Source organism: Pteropus alecto, unplaced genomic scaffold (genome assembly GCF_000325575.1).
Source record: "Pteropus alecto unplaced genomic scaffold, ASM32557v1 scaffold67, whole genome shotgun sequence".
Taxonomy (NCBI): Eukaryota; Metazoa; Chordata; class Mammalia; order Chiroptera; family Pteropodidae; genus Pteropus; species Pteropus alecto.
Genome location: NW_006441061.1, coordinates 1245738 through 1271140, shown reverse-complemented (window position 1 = coordinate 1271140; position 25403 = coordinate 1245738). Strand labels below are relative to the sequence as shown.

Below are 25403 nucleotides of genomic sequence, written 5' to 3'. Positions count from 1 at the left end.
ATTCTGGATGTGCCTCAGACGGAAACCCGGGAGAGCATCGCTGCCTCTCATATCTTGGCATGGACTTGCCAGGGCTGACCCTGCCGCCCGCTTCACAGAGAGTTGCTTTGGGAGGGGGCAGTTCTAGGCTATCATAGTTACAGATTGTTTGCCAAACAGCAGTTTTTAGGCCGTACTCATGAAATAAACTCCTGGCTTCATTGTTAGAACAAATACATTGGAGGAAGCCCGTAGTTTTTATTGTTTATTTTTTTAACTTATGATCCTGTGCCTTGGACAGTACTGGGCCTAGTGTTTATGGAATGAAAGCCCCTCCCTCCTTAAAAACCTTTAACATTCTCTCATTGTCGTTAGATGCATTGTTCATTGTGGTAGCCACCAACCACATGTGGCTATTGAGCACTTGAATGTGGCTAGTGAGAATTGAGAGGTGCTGTAAAGGAGAAAGCACCAGATTTCAAAGACTTAGTACCCAATTAAAGAAAAAGTCTTCAATAATATTTATATTGATCACATGTTAAATAAGATACCATTTTATATTGGATTAAATAAAAATATTTAACTTCACTTATTTTTACTTTTTTAAATGTGGCTTCTAGAAAATTTAAAACAATACATGCAGTTCACATATTTCTATTGGATAAGGCTAGTGTAGCACCCTTTCTTGAGCTTGTCATTTGCATACCACATGTACAATTTCTACCATATTCAGGTACCACCTGTACTTTTTTGAAAAAATTTTTTAAATGAGCTCACTGTTTTATAAATTGAGGTATCATTTACATATAATAAAATGCGCCGTTTGACAGGTTTTGGCATTTGTAATTACCCAAGTAACCAGCCCTCAAATCAAGACAGAACATCTCCTTCACCGCAAAGTACCCCTTTCCAGTCAATTCCCTTCCTCCTCTTCAGTTTGTCTTTTTAATTTAAATTTATTTTTTAAAATATGTTTATATGTATGAAATCCTGGGTTTGATGTGCTGGTTATATTTTTTTCCCCAAGACATATGAAAATGAGTGCATACTATTAATATAAATACACCGTTCTGTGTAAGCCCGGGGGTCTGGATGTTAGACTTGGGTAGCAGAGGTCTGCATCCCTGCTCCGCTTCAGCCCTTCCCACCTGCTCGCTGTCCCTTGAACTCGCTGTGAACCTGCCGGGGAATCCTCCTCACTGCTGGTGTCCGCCAGCCGTGCCCTGGGTCGCTTCCTCATTTGTTTGTGTCCCTGGAACCCATTGCACACACCTGTCCCATTGTTTTATGCTTTTTGCAGGGACATTTCCCCCCACTTGCCATTGAGAGAAGGAGATCTTTGAGGGCAGGGGCCAGGAAATCATCTGTTTTTAGCTCCTGGTGTTCAGTAGGTGTTTGCTTAGTTGAGACAGGATAATCCTGAGTTAAAGTCAAATCTGAGTCATCAAAAAACACCTGGGAAATGGAGGGAACTTTCTCTTCTTTCCACCTGGAAAGTGGTGTGTTTTTTGTTTGTTTGTTTGTTGCAATAACAGGAAGATAACTAGTATACTTCTCAAATATATAGTGTTGGGGTGGAGTCAGCGAAGCAAGCAACCCATTTAGTACACAGGCAAAACGAAGATGGGACAAAGGGCAAATGCTCATTGGGAGATTACAGGCCAAAAAGCAGAACAGAGAAACCCAGCTCGGACTCAGAAATGACTAAGACGGGCCTTTGCTGTTCCCAGTTACCTGAGCCAGTGACTTGCCCCAGATAGAAGCCCTGATTCAAGGTTTCAGAGAAACTGCCAGCTAACCGTGTGAGTTTAAGACACATTAACAACCTTTAAAAATCCTCACCCAGTTGTGACCCTAACAACGACTTTAGTGGTCTCGCAATTGTCATTTTCTTGTTTTCCTTCTTGCCGTTAGCCTGGAAGTCTTATGAGGGCAGGAACTGCACTAATTCATTTCTATTTCTATACACCTAGCGTGATAACTGGTGCATAGTAGGTGTACAGCCAGTATTTGTTGACTGAGTGGATAAAAACACATTAAAAGCAACTTTACTAAGTAGTTCTCAATTTGATAATTTCACCTTTAGCCTTCATAGTACTTAGCAGTGAAGAAAATGGGGGCATAAAAATTGTATTACTGACGATAAATCTCATGCTTTGTTTTTATCAGCAAAGGTGCTTATTTGGACATTGTACGTGTGTATCAGCAGAACAGTGGATTTTGAAATGTGTGAGTTGGCCGAGTGACAAGGGGCCAGTTAGAGGTATTTTTGGTGGTGATAAATTGCACAGAGCCATTTCCCCTGATTTTTTTTTTTTTTTTTTTTTTTTTTTTGGGGGTGTGAAATGTGCAGAGGCACTTTCCCCCGTTTTTTTTTTTTTTTTTTTTTTTTTTGGTTGTTAAGGCTGGTGAAAGAAATAAGCCCCTGATCGTGGTTATTACCCACGGGCCAGCTGGACAGGAAACTAGTGATACACACACACTGTGGCCTGTGACTTCACCTTCCAGTTAGATGTGAGGAATTTGACCATGGTACCTGGAATATGGTGTTAGCTTCGAGGGGGTGTGTATCTTGAAAATTGCCAAAGTTGCTGAAATAAAAACATTTGAAGGGTGCGAGGAAGGGAAGGCAGTGAACCAGATAACTTCGGTCACTTTTCCTTCCATCCCGTTTCTTTGTAAGAAGGAATGTTTTCATTTGGCCCAGTGAGAAATTTAAACTCTTAAAGATTATAGTTCATTAAAATGGGTGGAAGATTAATATTTAGTCTGTCAAGATCAATACTGTTCCCTCTTTGCGCTAATTGTCAGAATCGCGTGCGAGGGCCGCTGAAGGGTAGTGGTGTGCGGCAGGACCCTCACATCACAGGGAGATGATTCAAAGGCAGACTGTCCTGCACCCTCTGGTATCGACTTGCAAATTAGCATCTGGAATCTAATTAAACAAGCTTAATGAAAGTAGCAGCTGAATGCTGCTGGAAAAGACAATTCGCTTTTTTCCCCCTCTCTGATACATATTCTGTACTATTGAAGTTGGTCACCAAACACATCATGTGAGCCCAGTTAAAAAAATTAGCATTTATTTGAAGAATAGAAACTGTTTTTCATTCTGTTATGCATTTGGCATGCTCTGGCGTCCCATGAGAGCCATGCCACAGCAGATAGTGCACAATATTTATAAATCCATGACAGGCAATAATAGCAACTTGAAAAATTCTTTTGCTAGAATCTCAAGTTGAGAGCTGCCAAAAGCTGAGAGGATCAGATCTGCAGTGGCAGCTGCTGTGCCCTACAGTTAGAATTCTAGACTTTGAAGATGCTCAACTTAAAGAAACGAAGACTGCAGGCTTAGCCAATTTTTGCAGGTTTCTGGAGCTCTGGCTTTCTGCCTTTTGAAGATGAGTTGCTGAAGCTTCTACCACTGCCTGAGGCATGCTAACACCAGCAGGATCTTTTCTTTCCCCTAGTCTTAGTGTGTCTTCAGTTTTAAGTAGCACATGCTTAGTCAATGCCAACTGCTATGGTCCTTTTCCTGGTTGCAGTACTGCGGGATGAGCTCTTACCCTGTACCCTTCAGAGAGAAACCACAAAGATAGATGGTGACGTATGCAGGTGCCACTTCAGCTGTCTGATTTATGGAGTCATATTTCATCACTCGGCAAGTGCTAGCCTCTAGAGAAGCCCTTATAGATTGCTAAAGATGTGAGCAGCTATCGCCCTAAAGGCTTGTGGTTACCTCACAAATGTAATGCCAAACACCGAGCTACCGAGGAAACAGAATTAATCTGTCATTGCAGGCAGCTATAGATCCACTTTAAATAATGAAAGAGTTGATACCAATATGGTATCCTGACAGCGAATCTTAGAAGTAACTGTAGTTTAAATCCAAGAATAGAAAGACAACTGAAGTTACAGATTCCTTTGTGCTTTGCAGATGGACAGTAGTGTAAGAGATCAGAATTATTTTGATGGAAAAAAAATCTGTTCAGTTTGGCTCATGGACTTGTCCCAGAGGAATACAGAGTGTGAGTTCAGTGTGGTCAGATGGACAAGGGCGCGGGAACTCAGCAGCTAGGGGAATGGGCTTGTGAGCCTGTTTCCACTGTACTCCTGGCCTGACTCTGGGCGAGCCACAGTCCAAGACTGTCCATCTAGAAGATGGAGATCTAGAGACCTGCCTGCGGGTTGCTGTCAGGATTAGATGTGGTCTGTAAAACACCTCATATGGTGGCTCACACAAAATTGGCTCTAAAATATAGCAGCTGCTTCTGTTTTTTATTCAATAGTAGGTTACAAACATCACATAGCAACGACTAGCGTGATTATTTGTACTGGCATCATGCTTGGTGATTTATAGCGTAATACAGATAGATGTGATTCTACTTTCCCATCTGAAAGCTTAAAATTGGAGATAGAACTATATAGTGGTCATAATGACAGTGGAAGAAGCCTGTTTAACACAAAACACAGGCCATGGAAGGATTCGCCTTTTTGCTATAGGGGGAAGGTATTGAAAACCCAGTGATCATAATAGCTGGTGCTTGTTGAGTGCTTACTCTGTGTCAGGCTCTGTTCTGACAGGCTTTTCTGCATTATCTCATTTACATTTCAACAATTGTGTGAGCTCTGTACTTCTTATTCCCACTTTGTAGAGAAAGAAGTTAGGGTATAGGGAGGTCAGATATCTCGCCTGAGGTCACACAGCTAGTCAGTGATGGAGTCCTGGTTTGAACCCTGGTCGGCCTGACTTTAGAGCCCTCTGAGGTAATTGAGCACTGTGCTGTTCTGCCTCTCTGCTAGGCCTGTGATTCTTTGACAGCAGAGTGGGGAAGACATCTTATTCCAGGTGGGCTGCTTGGTCTGTTCCTTTTTTTTGATGAGGTCCTGTGAAGACGGCAGGGAGGTGTGTGTTAAACCTCCCTGGTGAGCTCAGTGATTGGAAGGAGCCCAGGAATAGAAAGGTGAAGGGAAGTTAGAAATACAGAGATATTGGGAAATATAAACAGGTCATTTGGCTATGGAAGATACTTTTTTCTTCTCTTTGAATTCTAGATTTGTTTTCATCTTTTAACTGTCCTCCACCCCAAATATCCCGTGATTCTTATTTTCCCTAAAGTTTTCAGATATTCTTTATAAGAGAGCTGTTTTTCTCTATATAGCTAACGTTCAGATGGCATAGCCCTCTTCAGATTTAGTAATGAGACCAGGAAGTCTTTAAATGTTGGTGAATGGCATTTGTCCATTTGAGGCAAATCATGAATAAATTGAACAAAAATAAAAAAAATAAGCAAGACTATCATATTTGAATAATGAGGTGCTCTTTTTTTCCCAACTGCCAAAACTTTTTAATCTTTGTCAACAATTGTTCTGTCCTCCGTCTTATTTAGGCTGCATCTGTGCGACTCTGAGCTCAGGAGCCCTGACAAGCGGCATATGAATTCTGTATTCATTAGCGATCCGGATCCAAATGCCTCTGTCCCTGCCATGGGGGCTCAGGTGTGGAAGCTGCTGGCTAATCCCACCAGCTGACATTCAGAGGTTTAATGACTCCATAGGAAGGTGACCACTTGCTGAGAGGTTTGCTGACGGAACCCACACAGCAGACAATGGAGATCAAGGAAGACTATCAGTGTTTAGCCGAAGCACCTTCCTGTGCAACTTGAACCCTGTTGGCATCAAACAGAGTTTTAAGTAAATGTAAAATTAAAAAAAAAGAAATCTGACCTTAGATAGCTATCATAACAGTGATTTTCCTGTCCGTATTGATAGCGATGCCGTTTAAGGCTGTTTTCCTTGTAGCACTTTAATGGGTGTCGGTTTAATGAGCTGAACTTGATTCACTTTTCCAGATTTTTAGATTTTTAAGGTTGTGTTTGTCTGGTTGCTACATCTGTTTAGGTATCTCATGTGCTTGGGAAAAAATGTATAGAGCCAAAATCCATTCTTATTAAATGCTTTTAAGGATTAATGCTGACATTTTCGTTTATTGTGATCTCTAGCTTTTTAAAAAAATTACTATTAGAATATGACTTGTGACATGTCATTGTCATACTTTGACCGGTTTTTGGTTCTCTAAGTCTAAAAATGTTGGATGCCTTATTATTTTAATAACTGCTTCACTGAGGTGTAATTTATACCCATACTGTTCACCTGCTTTAAGTGTGCAATTCAGTGGCTTTTAGTGCATTCAGAGGAGTACAGCTCTCACCACAATCAATTTCAGAACATTTTCATCAGCCTCAGAAGAAGCCCGCATACCTGTTAGCAGTCACTCCCCGTTTACCTCCAGCCCGCCCAGCCGCGGCAGCGGCGGACCTGCTTTCTGTCTCTGCAGACTCACCTGCTCTGGACGTTGCATGTGGTAGGAATCACACGATATGTGGTCTTTTGTGACCGGCTTCTTTAACTTATAATATTTTCATATGTTTGGGTCACTGACAGTGGATGAAGATACTAATTTCTAACCCTTGCTAACACTTATTATCTGTCTTTTTGGTTGTAGCCATCCTGGTAGGTGTGAATTGGTGTCTCATTGTGGTTTTGATGGATTCTTTGTTATTTAAGAACTATTGCAGCTTTGGAGACATTTAGATGAAACTGTTGAAACACTTGACACACTTTTTTACAGACTGGATTTGGGCAGTAATTGGGTTGGTTGGGCATTTGTTTAAATATCGAAAGGTCCCTTTTGGAGGCTGACCCTGAGGCTCTTTCTGTTTTTTGTTTGCTTATGGTCCTAATTCCTGCTTATTGGCTTTCCTTAAGACCTGAAGCATTAGACATAGTAAATTGTATCTTTATTTTTAGATCAAAAATGTATTGTTTTTCCCAAATAATTTTTCCTCTGGTTGTATTTAATGTAAAGCATTAAATTTTAGTGATGTCAGAACCCAAAGATACGATTTCTGGGGTCCTGATTAGAGTTATTCTTAGTAGTGATTTTAAATAGTTAATTTTAGAAATGAACATATATTGAAGTTGGCACTATCGTTCACTGATTTGCAGAATTACCATTAGACCTTTAGAAGAGATGGTAATGAGATGACATTATTGATGTCATCTCATTACCATCTTACCAGCATCAGATATTTTGAGTTGTTCTTCTTTTAAAAAATGAGTTCTCCTAAATTCGAACCCACTGGTAGGCCAGCTTTGGGGAGGCATCACTTCTTGAGTTAAGGTTACTCCCTTGGATCTTCTAGCTCACATTTTCATTTTGTGCTTTATAGGGCAGATGAAAGTTTTCTTAGGTTTTTCACCTGATGGTTCCAAGAGCAAGGCTTTGCTCCCTACCATACAGAGAGAGAGTTTGGAACTTCACATGTAATTGCTGTCTCCCTTTGACTCTCTAGGATTCCCTAGTCTTCCTTGACTTAGCAATGGCCACTTAAATGCCCGTTCCTCTGGCCAAGTCGCTGTCTTCCTTGTCTCTGTTTCTCTAGAGCCCTATTTAATGGGAGTGGCTGGTTGTCATTTCCACCCTTGCCATTGTATTCTGTCTTTGTTAAAAGTTGAAGTGCAGAGTGGGCTTTTCAGGGAAGGGGTGGAGGAAATTTTAAAAAGTGTGTTTTATTCTTCCCATTTAGTCTCAGGAAATAAAAGGGAGCTAGATGGGAGGAGGCCAAGAAGGAAAGGTATAGTTTTATCAAAATCTTCAGTGAGCGGGAAATGGGTTCCTCTTGGGGCCTGGCCTCTGGAATTCAGGAATCAACAAATCTTATGAAAGTGACCTTGTATGAAATTCGAAGGTCTCTATTTTCAGTTCTTCAAGGAGTAATAAAAGTACTACAAACGATATAACTGCCATAGTTAACGACTTCGAGAATTCTTCCTTGTTGATTTTTCTGCCAAAAATACTTCTGTGGAAAAATTTTTCTCCATTTTCTACCCTGATGTGTAAACACTGAATTTCAATTTTATATAATCGATATGTAATCAGTCAGCAGGTACTTATTGGGGACCAGCTGAATGCAAGGCATTGCGCTGGGTGCTGTAATCCAGAGGTAGTATTGAAAGAGGCCATTCTGTATGGTGGCGAAATTCTTTATACAACTATATGCAAAGTAGATTGAAAAGAAGGGATTCTTTTACCCTAATAGATAGTTGATTATTTGTGATGCATTTCTTTGGATCAGGTGTTCCATATGAAGTGTTTTTACTTTACATATTTCCTATAACTGTGGAATTAGGGGAAATATACCGTACAGAAGAAATATTTCACAAAGTATATTGCTTGCTGCAGCTGTGGCAAGGATCTAGCAGACAAAATGCAGCTTCTTTGTGACCAGAGACTCTTAATCAGAGAGAGGCAAGAGTTAGATTCAGGGATAATGTTGAATAGAAATAAATGTTTAGTGACTTTCAACTGTACAAGTGGAATTAAAAGGAAAATATTGCTAATAAATTGTTCTGCATCATGATATCAAGAGAACATGGACTTCTTTTTCCACCTCTTACCACACTGAATTGCCTTTCCTACCTTGGGTCTCAGGGACATAATTTAAGGCACTAGAAATGCTCCCTTCATCTAGGTTTCTTTTTCTGGTACTCAAGCCAAGGTTTGGAATGTCGTAGCCCCTGGAGAAAAGAAATAAGAAGTTCTTTTATTATTCACTGATTTCATTCCATTCTAGAAATCGTGTTTTGTAAAAATTCGTACTTATCGAACTGAAGCTTTCAGGGGAAGGGGGAAAACTCCCATGAATTTCACGTCAGAAGCAAGGCTGTGTGCTGTGAATCCAAGAGGTCACCGTGGTCAGAGGCTTGCAAGCTCTTGAACAATGGCTTCCTATTTTTCTTGTATGTAGGTTAGAGAAATATAAGAAATGAAATATAGGACTGAGCGTTACTGGTTGGTAGCTTAGAATCTTATAAGTTTTGCCTTGGCAGGTAATTTGGCATAAATTGTTAATGTAAATCTGGGTTGGTGGTGAAGACGTTATTTTAGTAAAAAAGATAAACTGCTGATTAATTCAGCATAGAACTCAATTACAAATTGAAAGTGTCTCTGCGGGACTCCCGGACCCTAAAGACAGCAGATGTTGAATTGATACTCCAGCATATTTCACAGTGGTATGAAATATTAACATGGTTTATTATACTCGTGTGGTGTGCGGTATCCGAGAGAGGGAGGCGGTGGGCATGTGGGTGTGCAGAGCAGCCAAACTCCACACTGGCGCTAATGTACACTGAAGTGCGATTACGAATTTTAGTAAAGTTTCTTCTTCTTTTTTTTTAAATCAAATAGCTCTGTGGAAAAATTAAGTTTAAAATAACATTTAGGGCTTAAATATTTAAATGTGGTACCTGTGTACATTTATACTGTACATGTAACTGAACATAAAATAAAAATGGTGCCCTTCCTTCCTACCAGAATTTGTCAGTGTTAAGTGGGACCACTACCTACAAGAAGAGGGGAACTTGAGGGCTTGACCTGTATTTCAGTGAGTTAATTGTCAGCTTTCTTGGGCTGGAAAGTTTTCATGGGCTTTTTTTTAACCTTCTGATCTAAAACATATGGCAATTTATGTTTTGCACAGGCAGAGAAGTTTCATTTCTAGCCTCCCTTCCCCCCCCCCAAAAAAAAGCTTCACAGTTTTCATATATCTGTATCAAATTTGGGGGGAAAGTCAGCAATTTTTATGTATTGGAAGATCTGATAGATGGAACTGCCAATATTTGAAGGGACTGGCAATTCTTAAGAGGCATGAGAATACAGTCGGCTTAGATGAAATATTTCAAAGCCTTTACTGCTATTACGACAGTTATTTATTTATTTTGTATCATAGCCTATATCAAGCCTAGGATTTGCTAGCCCAAGTAAAAACAGTTGCAGAAATAGCCAGATGATTATGGTAAGAACCAATATACCCTGGCTGCCCTCTACTATTATGAAGGTTTTTTTTTTGTTTTGTTTTGTTTTTTAAGGTGCTTTCTCAAAAACTTTGAGACACGTAAAATTTGACAAAGGCAGATGGGCCGTGGGCAGAGAAACCAGAAGTTTCTTCTACCCATACCACCGGTAGAACATCTTTTAGCTTCCAGCCAGAGTTGCCATTAGGGCCTTTGTAAACTGTTGAGAGGTGGTGGTCATTCTGAGATGTGAAGGATGCATGCGTTCCATTTAGCCGAGTTGCACTGATCTTCAACCGGGTGCCAAGCTCTGTGCCTGGTTATGAGACATGGTCCCTTTCTTAGAGACATTCACAACCTCGCAGGGTGGACAAGCCCACAGACAACTATTGAGATTATTGCGTGAAATGTATGAGAATGATACGTAGAAGGGGATGTAGAGGTGACCACAGAAGAGGAATTGGTGGACTCTAACTGGTGGGCACTGAGATGGCTTTGAAGAGCATGCGACTCCTCACTTGAACTTTTTTGTCGGGGTTTGAGGAAGGGATGGAGCAGGGAGGCTGAAGAGGAAGAAGGGAGGCCCTCTAGATGAGGGGTGTCATGTACACAGCCGTGGGGCTCCTGCTCTGACTGCTCAGTTGTCTAATCCTGGAAGTTTGGACAGCTGACCAGATGGGGAAGTAGGAAAACGAAACTCCAGACAATGTCTAAAGTTGTCTGGGTGGCCTTTTCCCACATCAGTGTGGCCTTTTAATTAGCATCCGCTCTTCAGCGTGGGATAAAGCCGGGCTTAGCATCTCTGTCCCTGCGTGTGAATATTTAGTTTAGAAAGCTGCCACGTTCCATTAGAGGTGGCTGTGTTTCGGCAGTGGGTGCAGGAGCTGTGTAGACTTTGCAGATGTCCTTTGAGATTTATGTTGCAGTGTAATTGGGAGATGCTGGTACTTAGTGTGTTGTGCATGGCGGACTGTGAGATCACCTGCTGTAATGAGACCCCAGCAGCATACCGCGGGAAGGTAGTTAAAGTTTTAACCTTAGCAGATCATGGTACTCGTGGGTTTCTGTGAGATAATTTATACTACTCTCCCCTAACCCTGAAATTGTGCAGAAAAAAAAATTTTAAAATGGTACGAAGTTGTGCTAAATAGATATTTTAAAATTCCACCTAGGAGTGCAGATTTTTGAAAATACTTTCAATGAACATTGTATCCGTAGGATGCGATCACACTTGTCATCGTTGTCACCCGTCACGATGTTGGAATATAGTCTTTCTAAAATCAGAACTTTGGTGACGTCAGAACATTACAAAGATTTAAGGACTCATTAACTTTGATTCCTTGACAAATACGTTGGTTTCTTTTAGCTCAGGTCAATTGAATTGGGGTGATAGAGGAGTAAAAAACTGCATGATGGAAAGTGTGTGATGGACTTTAAAGGGGTCTGGGTTTGAAGGTTGATTTTTGGCCTCTTGTGTAACCCCTGCAGCCTCAGTTTATAAAATATAAAACTCATTCATAAAATGGGCTTAAGTCACTACTGGAAGGGATCCTTTGGAGGGCCACGTTTGTAAGTTGCAGTCTGGCTTCAAAGTTTGTGCTCATACTCTGGCTACTTCTTGTCTCTAAAATGTTAAAAGAAAATCAACAAATGGCCCGATGGGAAAATTAAGTTAAATAGTACCTTTTTTATTGACATACCAGCTGGTTAAAAAAACAATTTGACTCATTCCGTTTACTGAGAGGTTTTATACATGTATTTTAGGGCAATGTAAACCTCTGAATGTTGTACCGATGCAGTGAACCGATAGGCTTTTGCTTTGGAATTTGATGAGTGTACATTCTGTATTAGAGAAATTCATCAGGATGGTCTTAATTTTATCGAATGTAACAAGCCAGAAGAATGATAGTGTAGCATTATTTAAACAATGGATTTGCAATTTTGAAGAATTTCAGAGGTAAAATACTTTAAAAAATATATACCCACGAGTGACTTGTCAGTTGCGTCTCAGGGCTAGACAAGCACCACTCCTATTTTTGGAGACTAATTGGAGGTTCTGTTGTCTAGAGTGAAAAACAAAAAAAAAAACAAAAAAAAACATGAGCTCTGGAGTCATACAAAACTATGTTGAATCTCAGACTTCCTATTGTTGGCCATGTGCCTTTGGGTTAGTCCTTTTCCCTTGCCGAGCCTTAGCTCCCTGGATTTGTAAAATGGGCAGAAGGGTAGTGCCTACCTTCAAGGGTTATTTGGAAGGAGAAGTGGAAGAATGTACTTGGCACAGTGTCTGCATAAAGCAAATGTAAGTTTCATCTTGCCTTCTTTTAGAATCTAATTTCTAGTGAAATATAATAAGTGAAAATGTGCTATTTAGTATGCTTCTGTGTGGAAGGTGCACACGTGGACACAGTGTTTTATGGCATCATTTTGACTTTCATTTGCTGTATAAATAACTACTTTCATAATGGATTTGCTTTGAATTGGGGGGTTGAGAATAAAGCGCTGAGTTATTATCGGTTGCTTCTTGTGTTGGTAGTTCTGAGTTAGGCTTTTGCTAGCTGTGAACATTCAAGAAAGGGGTAGAATTGGGTCAGGTTAGCAGCCATCATGCGTTTCCTGCCTTCCAGGCACTGCTAGTTTCTCCTGGTCATAGAGTATGTAGTTTAACCCTCATGACCACCTAGTGCCACAAGGTTTTAGGCCTCTTTCGCAGATGAGGAAATTGGGACTTAAAAATGTTGAATGACTTTAGTGCCATCATCATGTAGCTTGTAAGTAACAGGACTAGATTCATATCCAGATCTCCTGGATCTTCATTCTCTTGAATTCTTTGCTTCTGCACCTCCCACCCCACCTACCCCCCACCTCCCCACCCCAGCCTGCTTGCTGCTCCTTGGCCTCACCTGGGCGTGCCCACTTCTGCTTCCTCACAGCTAACTGCCTTCGTGTGGCCAAACCCCCATGACCGCGATTCTCCTTAGAGCTGCTTTCTCTCCATTCTTTGGTTCTTGCCCCCACGGTTAACTGATCCTTACAGTCTTTCTACCACACTCAGAGGCCAGACAGGCATATTCCGGGAGTCCCTGATACGAATGAAATGGCATTTCCAAGTTGACTCCAGAACATCCTCAATGTGCTTTCACTGGGTCTGCTTTTACCTTGTCCCTTTTTGGTGACACTCTTTGGAAAGTGCCTGCTGCAGAAACGTACCTGTCTAAAACTATGTAGTTAAGTTAATCATTATCTCCCATCGACCTGCCAGAAAAAATAGCTGCCAAGAAGTTAACAAAAGGCTTTTCTGTGAAGGCTGAGTTTGTTTGGAGTTTGGTCGGTGCCCATGACTGATGCTGGATGTCCAGGTGACACTCTGCCCTTTCCTCCTGCACTCCCACCTGCCCCTGCTGGCTCACCACCATCTCTCCTTGGGAACGATGGCTCACCTGCTTCCCTGTCGCCTGCCTTGTGCTTCTTCTCCACCACTGCTTCCAGGTTGCAGTTTCAAACAGCACAAATCTAGCTACATCATTCAGCAGCTTAAATTTTTCATGTCTTTCCACTGGCTACCATGAAGAGCTGGCTCTCTGTGTGGCCCTTGTGGTTCTTTGGTATTCAGCCCCACGGAGCTGTCTACCTGACCTCACCTCTCTCCTTCCCATTTTCATGGCTACTCCTATCCTCACTTCTGCCCTGTGGCTTGGCTACCATTTACTTGTATGTCGAGTTGCAGCCCAGTCTTATCACTTGTATCCCATGGGACCTCTGTACACCCATTGTTCCATTGTCAAGCCTGCCTCTTAATAGCTCTTACTATATTGTAGTGAGCTTATCTACATGTTTCCTCTCCGGACTCTACACTCTTTGTGGGCAGAGTCTGTATCTGTTCAGGTCTTATCCCCAGGTTTAGCACGGTGTCTGTGGAGAGTGTTAGTATCAGGGCATGGGTAAACGCTTGCTGAACTAAGCTGACTTGCACATTTCTTTCAGGGCTTTATGCATCATTTGAAATTTGCTTTATATGTGACCATCTTTAAACTTGCTAGAACAAGGATGCTCTGTACTTTCTTGAGTCTCCTTCCAGTTCTTCCTAATCCTTATGCGGCTGTAGAAGCAGGATCCTGCGATACAGTATGATCCCCATAATCACCTTTCCACACTCACCCTGCAGTCCGCATTGACTTCTGTCCTCCAGCCTTTGGAGGTGGATGGGCTCGATGTGAACATGGCCGCTTTTTTTAATCTTTGTTGTGTGATCCTGGGAACAAATTTACTGCATTTTCCCCACTGTTTTCAGGCGGTAGCCCTTGCAGGGTCTCCAGGAATGTATTGGCAGAGTTATCCCACTGACTGCATTGTTTTACGGAGGAGAGGGTGATATTATTAAGATCTTATTACTAGCTGGGGCAGCTTGGTTTTCATTTGGAGGATTATTGAGCATATTTCTCACTCTTTCTTTAAACCCAATTTTTCTTGCTTTTTAAATCTCTGATTATATTTGATTCAGTGCAGCCTTGCAAATATATATTTGTGTACACATATGCTGTGAACGCTGGTTTCTTCTCCTTGTGGAAAGCAATATGTTTCTATCTCTCTTGGTCCTTTTCCCTCTGGAAGCTTAGGTGTTTTCCTTCTATTCGCTGTCTCAGAATCCAGCAAAACCTTCATGCTCACCACCGATTTCCCCGTGGTGGGATAGGAAGACATAGGCTTTGGCGATCCCAGGCACTAAGTTGGCATGGATCCCCAGCCTCCACTTTGACACAGCCACGTGCATTTGAGTGCGTTGCCAACTTCCTAGAGCCTCAGTTTCCTCTGCTGTACAGGTGGTGATTATGAGGATTAAATAAGTAACGTAAGCGTTTGGTTCTGACTCAGGGATGTAGTGGGTGTCCATGTTAGTTTTCTCACACCCTTCTACCCTAGAACTTGCTAACAGTTCTGTTTGCAGAATCAGTGTGTCATGGGACATTTCTGTCTCATTATTCCTTCCAACAGCCCTTGGACAGAGCGTTATTCCCATTCTTCCGATGGGCAGCCTGTGGCTCAGAGAGAGTTAAGTGCTGTGTTATTAATGACCCAGCTCTCCTGGGCTTTCCTTATTCTTTGAGGCTCTGTGACAGCTTTTTGTGGCCCATTGTGGTCCCGCAGCCTCGGACATCTTCTCTCCTGGCCCTGAGTTGTGGTCAGGCTTTTGTGTCATTCAGTCATCTGGGACAAGCCATGTTGGCAGCTAACTTGGTTGGCAAGTCCTTGAATACGAACACCCATTCCTGTCCCCGCTGAAAACCCCTTAAATTACTCCTGCACCCACAGCAGATATGTCTTTCATCATTTGCATCACCCAGATCCTGGGAGCCAAAAAAAAAAAACTATCTAAGAAAGAAATGGCAGCAGCATCTCGATCTTAAAGACAGTTACTAATTCACTCTGGGCACACCCAGCACCAGCTGTGACTTGATTATACCTGACAATTCCCAGGTGTTCACACAGGTAGACCGTGTTTACCCAGACAGCTTAAGCCAAAAACAAAATGCAGACACTTTTGCTTTTGTCACACAGCCCAGTCTGAAAAAATTAAATTAACCTTTCCCACTGTAAAATACGTGGCTACACATGGGACACATTAGGTCTGTTACATGGTGCAGGAAGCATACTGCTTTGGGGGGACCATTTTAAACACTTTTTTGAGCTCTTTAAATTTTATTCAACCATCAGCCACGAATGACTCCTTTAGGCCGCATCAGTGGCTTAGTCAGAACCCCGCCATGGCAGCAGGCCACTAGACAACGTTGCGGTTAAACCTCTCCTCTGGAGGGCCTAACTGTCTTTGAATGCTCTCGTCCCCTGGTCCCCCAGCCGGGACTGGTGCAATTTTGGAATTACCCCATTCTGTCTCATAATTAATTTTGTCTTTTAGTTTGGCGGAGCATGGATGCATTTGAAGTCGATGTTCCGTTTTTTCTTTTGTCAGCGCCCACGCCAGGCACTGTGCCCGCCGCCTGGGACGGAGGTGGAGGCGGCGTGGCTTTGGTCCCCTTCTTGGGACCAGACTCTTGCCACACCCAGACTTTTATCTGCTCAGCCGCAGATCATCAGAGCAGTAGCATGTTTTTGCTGTTTCAGATCAGAGTGATAAAAGATAATCCAGATCTCCCAAGATGAGTATGGACTGTTTTGATTCTTATTGAGTAAAATCCTTAGTTTTTAGTAAAGGAGCAAACTGTTAAGAACAAAATGATCCGTATAGAGGTAATAACAGGTAGGAAAATTAATGAAAGTTTAGGTATGATGCCACCCACATCCTTGGTCCCCTCGAGCAGAGGTAGCGGAGCCACTGTCCTGACTACTGGCGTGATGGCGGGGCGTGCAGGGTCCCCTCACAATGCCCTGACAGCAGAGGAGCTCTGTTCTTCATGAAAAAGGCGGAACGTTTCTTTTTTTCATCTCCCTCAATGTGAGCGCCTCAGCCACACAGATGAAATATATTTTCCAGCAAATAATCAGTTTTATTGTTTGAAGAAATAAAAAATACTTTAATCACAAATCAGTTGTTTCACATGACTTACCACATACATGTATGTTGATATTCCAAAGCCGTATCTAAAATAATACAGTAGGTTTTCAGTCAAATGCATATTTCATAGTTTGCCTGCCCCCGATGTAAGTTAAAGCACCGTTCAGAGTGCATAACTGAACAGTTGAGTGTAGAGGATTTATTTAAGGAGTATTAATTTGATGCTGAGCTGTCCAGGGTGCCCATTGGCTGGGGTACCTACATTTTACTCTGGTGACATTTCTAATCTAAAGATCATGGAAGTGAGAAGAAAAATTCGATCGTGGCTGTGGACGAGAATAATATGGAAAAGTTTCTTTGCAGTTCTGTTTTGGGCCTGCACCATAGCGGATGCCGAGGTAATCTGTCAGTTTGTGAGTGTCTACAAAATGCAACTCTCTAGATAACAGGTTTAAAGTAAAGATTTAATACAGTCTCCATCTCCTATGATGTTGCAGTGACAGTTTAAAACTCATTCTCTAAATCTCAGCAGACTTTATAGCTAGCAGTGGGCCAATATAAAGTTTAATAGCATTACAGCGCATAAATCATCTTTTAAAGATGCTACTAGTAGCTCCAATATTAAATGCAGACAATCGCCTGTGTTATAAATAATTTATCAAACACCATTTCAGATTAGCCTTCCATGCTGAGTTATTTATTTTAGCCTTTTCTGTACGATTCCTAAGGCACTTTTTGAAAGATCCATTACTGGTCAGTTTAATGAACTTGGGGGTCTGTTTTGTCCCCTCAAGCACTCGGGTACAGCTGTGGTGACCATTACATGGCCGACGTGGACCTCTTTGTGCCTTTTACAAGTGCTGCCCATTTGTCATGTAGCGGTAAATGGAGCTGCACATTGGAGTCCAGGGACACATTGTGCGATGCAGTGATGGAGACAAACAGATAGCTCTATAAAGTGCTGCTTGTCACAGCCGACTTGCAGTGCAGTACATCACTCTTATTGTAATCTCATTTAAGAAGCAGGGATGGCTCGGGGGACTGATATTCCCAGTTAGTTTGGTCTTTGTAGCCATAAAGCAGGAAGTACCCCTTTTATATTCTCTGAACTTTTAGGGAGTGTGCTTTTTTGCTTGGATTAATTATTAGAGGAACTTCTCCACGGCACTGTGTGAAGATTTGTCAGCAGGTTTGTTTGGACCTCCTTCTCCTGGCCTGGGCTTTAGTATAGGCAGTCACTGCATAGAAATAAAGTGTGTCTCTAGGAGCCCTCTGGCTCGCTTTATTAAATTCAAGTTACCATTTATTTATTAAGCAGCAGCTACGTGCCAGGTACTCTAGAAGGTGCTATCTATATTTTATTTCTGTTTGCAGCAGTTTTGTGATAAATCCTAATTTATCAACACTGTCTTACAGAGGAGGAGAGTGAGCTCAGAGAGGTGAAGTGACTTGCCCAAGGTTGCACAGCAATAAATAGGAAACGGGGGTTTCAAACGCAGACTGTCCGCCTCCACATCTGCTAGATTACCTTGAACCTGGGTCTCTCAACTAACTCGATCCCCAGGGTCGTGGTGGTCTTTCGGCTGAGTGTCACACAGTAAAAGGAAGGTGCCATTGTCCTGGAGGGCTATTTTTCTGGTAGTCAGGATGAGCCCTACTGGTCCATCTCTACACCGACTCCAGGGTCCCCTGTGACTGGCAGTGCAAATCTCTGAGCAGCTGGCCAGGGGAGGACGCTGACCCCTGCAGTGGGAGAGCATCGCACCTGGGCCTGACCAGCTGGGGTCACGGGCTCTACAGGGCCCTTGTCAGAGCCCCTCTGTAGCAGCTGTCTCCAGGCAGATGCTGCTCAGAACTCAGGTCACTCTGCATCTTCCAAAAAAAGGGAGGTGCAGTTTTGCTGTGAGGAAACAATGCTTCCTGCGTGTATTGTGGGCCAGAGACAGATACAAATGTGGTGTTTCCCCTACCTCTTGCTTTTAGTTTGCAGTTTCCTTGATAGTTTTCCTAAATATTTGGTAGCACGTGTTAAAGACAAGAGTTGTTTAATTGTGAAATCCTACTATAAAGAAAACACAGTATGAATATGCCCAGTAGCATATTTGCATATGCGTCTAGAATTCTGGGGATGGAAATACTGTGGTAAAAGACAGTATTCAACATATGAAGCAGTTCCTGGAACGTAGTAGGAGTCTGTAAATGTTTGCTGAAGACGGCTATGTAAGACAGTAAGTAGAGCCTTGGTAATTTTCAGCCTGTTTGTGTTTTTTGAGGGCTTTGGTGGGGGTGGGGGATATGTGAAATAAGACCTTGGATCTTAATATTAATCTCTGCCGTATTACATTGTAGAAACATTTGTTTACGTGATAGTGTGCTGGGCAGTTTGAGAAACTCCCCTGCTCCCCAGGGAAATGACCATCAGGGAAGCTGCTGGTTGGCCCAAAGATAAATTAGCACCCGTCGTCCTCTCTTAAACTTGCCTGAGTTCTGAAGATCCTTGGTGGGAGAGTGACATACCCTGGATCGGGGAACTGCTGTCCACTGTCCCCAACTCACCAAGGAGCCCCAGCCTCCAACTGAGACAGGTTACTTGTGAACTGCCGTGTGCGGTAGCATGTTAGCTCTGGAGCCTAGAGGACATGTTTTACATTTACTAGATACCTGACCTTGGCCAAGGCATTGGCTCTCTCTCAGCTGTAGTTTCTGACAGTACCAACCTCAGAAGATGGCTGAGGGCAGGGATAAAAGTGATCGTCAAAATGCCTAACTCAGTACTTGGCACATTGTAGTAGGTGCCCAATAAGACGTAAGGTTCATACCATCTTTGAGTCCTGTGAATGTGAGGAGGGTAGGACTGGGAAAAAAGTTAGAGACTTGTGAGATTTTCTTCCCTAGGATTGGTGGGGAGGGAAGGAATGTAAAAGGTATGTTACCAGCTTTTAAAGTCTTTACGCTTAAATAACAGCACACGTGACAATTTTGTGAGTCAGTCAGGCTATACACATTTCAGATTTGTACATTTTCAAGTTTTAGAAGTTTATCTGTTGATAGAATATTTGCAAGATAGAGGAAGGCTCACCCGTCAGCATTCTGGTATCTGCCCAGTCTGATCAGTTGACATTAGGTATGCATGCCTAATATGTGTATATTTCAGTTTCCTCTAGGTTTCCTCCCAATCTCCATCTCCAAATATAAAATAATTTGGGAAACTTAAATCTGCAGTCCTAAGTGCTGCCAGCAGGATTTGTGACATCCACTGGGTACTTTTGGCTCACTCAGGGCACCATCACCAGTGACGAGAAAAGTAGCGATGATAAAGCAAAGGAAATAATAAAAACAGAGAAGGGAAGAAGAGTTGGCAGGTCAGGAGCAGGGGGATAAACAGGATGCCCCCGACACACGCACACATGCGTGGTTCTTTAATAAGAGAAACAAGCTGGAATGAGGTTGCTGCTGGTCGGGTTTCGCTGTCTGTGTGGTAGCCGCAGCAGCAGCCATCTCCTCTAAGACGCTTTCTTTGCTGCCACCTTCACTGGTTTCTGGTAAGGCTTTGGCCTCATAGACTGTTGGGAGTCTCAGGAGAGATCCTCCTGATTAGAGGATTCTGTTTGAGTGAATTCTTACAGGGCTCCATATGCACAGGAGAATAACTGGCTTCATCGGCCTCACATATGTGCCACTCAGGAAGTGAATTAACCTGGTGGAATAAACAGCAGGTTAAGCCCCAGCCCCTGCCGCTGGGTTGCTGAGGATCCCACTTCCGGCAGAGCCTCCTCTGAGTCTGTAGAGGGCGCTCATGTCACTGGCATCTCACTTCCTGGTTTAGGACAGGCGGAGGAGCAGGAACCCTGAGTGGTCTCTCAGATCTTCTCACGACTGGAAGTCAGCCAGTCTGCCCTTTGATGACCTCAGGCTAGAATTTGGGGCAGACAGTCTTGTTTCTCAATGGATGTTACTTGGATGAGCTCTTTAGTTCAGCTTGCGTGTTTATGGACTCTCATGCCCTGGTGGATTGAGAAGGGGCTACGACTCAAGTTAGAGCCTCCTCTTTGGGAGATTGGTTCATTTTTTATCCTTGTTTCATAAAGAGCTTGAATTTGATGTTCCCCAGGTCCCACCTTGCTGCCTTCACTGCCCTGTCTTCTGAGTGCCCGGTGTGTGGCCCATCTTTCAGCTTTGCTGAAGCTTTGCTGACCCAGGCAGTGCTCCCACCGTGCTCCTTCTGTTATTTGTTAGCCTTTTTCACGCTGTCCTGTAGTTACGTGAGTCCGATGCCCTACAGGGCATGGACCTTGGGGCCTCATCCATCTCTGCAGCCCTGGCTCCTGGAACAGGACCTGGCACGTGGTGGGCCTTCTTGGATAAGAAATGAATTAATCCACTTTTCACCAGTAACTGTTGGGGACTTAGACTTGCTTCTTAAAGGAGAAGAAAGAATAACTCAAAAGAAATGAAACACTTCAGTGAACACGTAGGCTTGTTAGTGGGAGGCAGTAGATTCTCTTCAGCAAGAGGTCACAGCCTTGGCTCTGCCACCATTTTCCCAGAATTATTGTTTTGTTTTGGTGTTAGCTACTTTCCCCCATGATGCTGACTTTCTTCATTTTGTTACCAGTAAGCAGATTCAACCGTCATTGGACTTTTTCGGTCAGGAGTTAGCAAACCACAGCCCATGGTCTAAATCTGGCCCGCCACCTGTTTCTGTTATTAATAAAGTTTTATTTGCGCACAGCCACACACATTTGTTTGCATATTATCTGCGGCTGCTTTGTGCTCCCATGACTGAGTCGAGTAGTTATGACAGAGACTGTTTATGCACTCCTTGGCCCCCTTTACAAGAAAGGTTTACTGACTCCTGTTGTAGATGACAGATTGCTCTCCGTCAGCCCACCGTCCTCGGTTACGAGGTCAGCGATTGTCTGACGTGAGCAGTGTGTTGGGGGGGGCCCATGCATAAAGGCTGTGAAAGCCCGGGGTTCCACACTTGCCGGCTGGGGACCATTGGCACATCGCTGAGGTACTTCGAGACCTTTCTTCATCTGTAAAACGGGCATTGAAAGCAGTGCCCGCCCCCCAGGTGACTTCGCGTACTGCTGGACGTCATTGCTGCCATTCTTTTTCTCAGGAGGAGGAAGCCAAGACGCTGGTGAGTGAAGCCATTGCAGCCGGCATTTTCAATGACTTGGGGTCTGGAAGTAACATTGACCTCTGTGTCATTAACAAGAGCAAGCTGGATTTTCTCCGCCCGTTCTCAGTGCCCAACAAGAAGGGGACCAGGTGAGTGAGGGAGATGCAGGTTTTCCTGTGTCCCCGGCTTCTGTGGCTACCCTTGACCTCTCCATGGCATCTGACAGGGTTTTCTTGGCTCTTACCCATGTGAAGTAAATCTGGTGTCCCCAAACCAGCCTTACACAACAGAACTTTGAGCCGTTTTTTGCTTTATGATTCTGGGCTGCTGTCAGGTGTAGAAAAGTGATTTAATTTGCAAAATGTCAGGAAAGGTAGAGTGGGGCCCGGGAAAGAGCCCTGGGCTGAGGTTGCGGGGAGAGGTTTGAATCACCTGCTGTCCTTCTCTAGTCTCTCAGAGAATCCCCTGGATTCTGTTTGCGGTTCTGTGAGTTGCATTTTCCAGGGCTGCTGGCCCAGAGCTTTTCTCAGAGTGGTGCGGAAGTCCGAGCAGTTACAAAGCACTGGTTAAGCGTCTGGAAGTTAGCCTTGGGAGCTCACTGGTGCTTCCTGCTCTCGAGGGAGCCCTGGCATATGCTGAGCCAGCACTGGGTCTCAGGGGTGCAGCCCCGGCGTAGAGTAGGGGACAAGCTCCAGTTGCTTTGTTGAACAAGACTGGAAGGTGTCCAGCCTGGTGGCTGGTGTGTGTGCAGATTAACCGCTCATTTGCCGTCCGCATAGCTGGCCAGCTGCTTGCCTGTGCCGTGGCTGCCGAGCTCTGCTGCCAGCAGCATCCATCCCAAGGTAGCCAGCACATCACTTTCTGGAATGCTGGCTTAACTCCCACTGTGTATACTCAGAATCCAAGTTGGGAGTGATTCACACGGACGAGAGCGTTGAGAACCAGCAGGTACTCATCGCATTTGTGCTCAGCATTGTGCAAACTTCGTGTTCTTGGCAGGGTAGAGCAGCCCAGCAGCGAGACGCTCTGGACTGGGGCGATGTCAATTGCCTGGTGTTGGTGACTTTGGGCAAGAGGGCCTCCCTGTTTGTGAAGTGATGGTGCTGGACTAGGTGATCTCTGTCGACTCCACGGTCAGGAGTGGAAGCAGCCTTTCAGGCCTGGCTTTGCTGGGCTCTCTGAAGCGGGAGCCAAGTGTCCCTGTGTGACCTGCTTCCCCTGCTACTTCAAGATGCTCATGACCTGAGCAAGTTCACGGTGAAGCATTTAGGAAGGGGGAGGTGGTTACACTCCATCCAGGCTGAACAGTGTGTTGGGTGAGGATTCTGGAAGCCACATCTGAGCCGTTGAAAAGTAGAGTTTGAGGCTGGACAAGGAACGGGCGCCAAGCACAGGAGTCCTTGTCCAAAAGGAAGTGCAGCAGCGGCTCATCTTACTCCCTTGGGACATAGGCCACAGATGTAAAGGAGACCTAAATGCATAAGAACAGAAACAGACAGACTCCTTGGCTAGTTGTGAAGACTCAGGTGGTGGGGAAGGCACTGGCCAGTTGTGGCAGGTGTCAGCAACCTGCCCCTGCCAGAGCTGCTGCCCCTCAGTGCCCAGGCACTCCTGAAGTTTTACTGTCATCTTTTCTGCCAGTGGCTGACTGATGGGGGTACTGCCTGGCTTAAGGGAACCTTTCCCAGAGTGGACAGTCAGGATGGGGGCAAAGCCTCAGGCCCAGGCAGGCATCCTATGCCCAGTCCCAGTGTGGACCTGGCCTGGCTCCTCTGCCCTCAGCCCTCCGCAGCCCTCCTCTGCCACCTACTGCTGTTTAAGGCAGAAGCCCTCCCCGCGTGCTGCTGAAGCCAGGTGCCGTAGCCCAGGATGGGGAGGAGGCTCCTGTGTCCTCCCCTCCGGACGCTGTGGTTCCCACGAGTCGGGCACATAGGAGCCACGTGGGGCTCTGGCGGCTAAGGGTCCAGTCTAGGGGAAGGAGCCACGTCTTCACACCAGCGGGGTGGGGCTGGGGGGTGGTGGGAGCACAGCTTTAAAAGGTGCTGCAGCGAAGGAGAGCCTGGAGGGGACGGGAAGGGTTAACAGAAACAAAGGTCTGCCTGTCTTCGCTGCACACGCTCTGCTCTTGAGTTTATACAGAGCCCGGTAACATCTCCCTCTTCTCTGCTTCCTCCCCTCTGAGCACAAGTGCCCACTGGACAGGATGGGTTATCGAGGAGCGCGTGGTCGTGGCACAGCCAGTGTGGTCTGTTAGTCCACGCCAAGGGGACGGAAGTAATGTCCAGCTGCGGACAGAGCAGAGGAGCAGTTGGCTTTGTGCTGCTATTTGACAGTGATGTTATTCTCAGCCCCAGCACGAGAATTAGCAGTTCAGATACATATCTCATAGACCATGTCATGCTCAGAGAAGCCTGTGGGATTCACTCCAGGAAAGGTGTTGGGTGTGTCCTAATGATGATGATCCACCGTGTCCCTGCCAGGGACAGTTAACTCTCCTCTCGAGTCTTCAGAGTGTGGTCTAAAATGCCAAGGACAGAGTCTGTCTGCGGGTCATTTTTATGCTGTTTATGCTTCCAGATGTGTTTTAAGTGTTTAAGGTAGCAGGTCAGCCTTGCTGCTGCACAAGAGGAGGGTGATGGCAGCTCAGTGGAAGGATTCGCTTCCTGCTGGCTCCAGGAGGTTGAAGCCTGAAGGCCAGTGACCAAATGCTTTCTAGCATCTTCTGGTGATGGGGAGGTGGGCAAAGAAATTTGAGTACCAGGTGCTCTGTGTGATCTCTCTTAGTGTGCCTCCTCTCTACCGGGGTCCCTGTTCGCTCACACTTGGGGGCTGACAAAAATGAGCTGTGGGGTAGTCAAATCCCCCAGGGTCGCAGAGCTAGGACTCAGGAGAGCCAGACCCCAGCCCAGGCCTGTTTGCTGCCTGAACACTGGTCCCTCTCTCCAGCCTCACATCGGGCGTCTTGAGGGGATCCTAACTCCGTTGTTATATTCTTGTCACTAGGTTTGGCCGGTACCGGTGTGAGAAAGGGACCACTGCAGTCCTCACTGAAAAAGTCACTAGCCTGGAAATCGAGGTGCTGGAAGAAACAGTCCAAACGATGGACACGTCCTGAGTGGTGTCGGCGGGAGGCTGGTTGCTGCTCTTGAAGATGGGGGGCAGTGGAGGCTCCCCTGTAAGACCTTCATTCGGCCCGTGTTTGCTGAATGAAACCCAATAAAAAAGAAAACGAAATTGACTGGCTGAGGTCTGGAGGCTGTGTGGGTTTTTGGTCATTAAGTGGGGTCTTTTGGCCATTAAGGCCATCGGCCTGGCCTCCCCTTCAGGATGCTAATCCCTCCCCGGGTGCCAGTCTGTGCGAGCCTCCTAAAGACAGTGGGGCCTCATCTGTCACAGGAGGTCGGATTGGGTTACGCCGATTTTTCCGGTGTCTGTCGTCCCCACCCCTCTGCTGACTTCCCTTCCCCGTGGTGGTCCCAGGGTTCTTCTTCTTCTTCTTCTTCTTTTTTTTCTAGGGTGAGTACAGCACAGCCTTTTAGGAAAGAGTCAGACACGATCAGTTCTAAGTCCCAAAAACAAGCAGGGCGATGGATTGTTGGCCACAGCGGCGTGAAACTGGGCGGACTCCACCCGGGCAAGTCTCACAGAAGCCAGGGGAATGCTCTGGGGATTAGTGTGTAACAGTTAGGAAACAGCCATTTCACAGACACTCCGGCCTCGTGAATGCCTGCAGTCGGACGCCTCCAGAGGGCCTCGCAGGCAGAACTGTTCTCGTGACAGGCAGAAAGCAAGTTCATCAGTGTCCAACACCGATTCTGCCAAGGGGGACACAGAGGGGGGCTCTGAGAGATGTAAGCAGAGTATTAACAGAAAAATCTGGCATCAGAAAAACGTTCAGAGGTAAGTGCTAGGTAGGAGACGGGGCCTTGACTC

General features: G+C 44.8%; 1 protein-coding gene across 1 annotated transcript in view; it reads left to right on the top strand.

The window, feature by feature from the left end:
• The window catches only part of PSMB7 (proteasome subunit beta 7), a 53918-nt gene extending 29205 nt beyond the window's left edge, over window positions 1–24713 (top strand). The window contains exons 7-8 of the mRNA XM_006917950.3: window positions 21468–21619; window positions 24474–24713. Of these exons, the coding sequence (XP_006918012.1) occupies window positions 21468–21619; window positions 24474–24585 (264 nt within the window). The 3' untranslated portion in view covers window positions 24586–24713. The remainder of the gene's footprint in view (window positions 1–21467; window positions 21620–24473) is intronic.
• The last annotated feature ends 690 nt before the right edge of the window (window positions 24714–25403 follow it).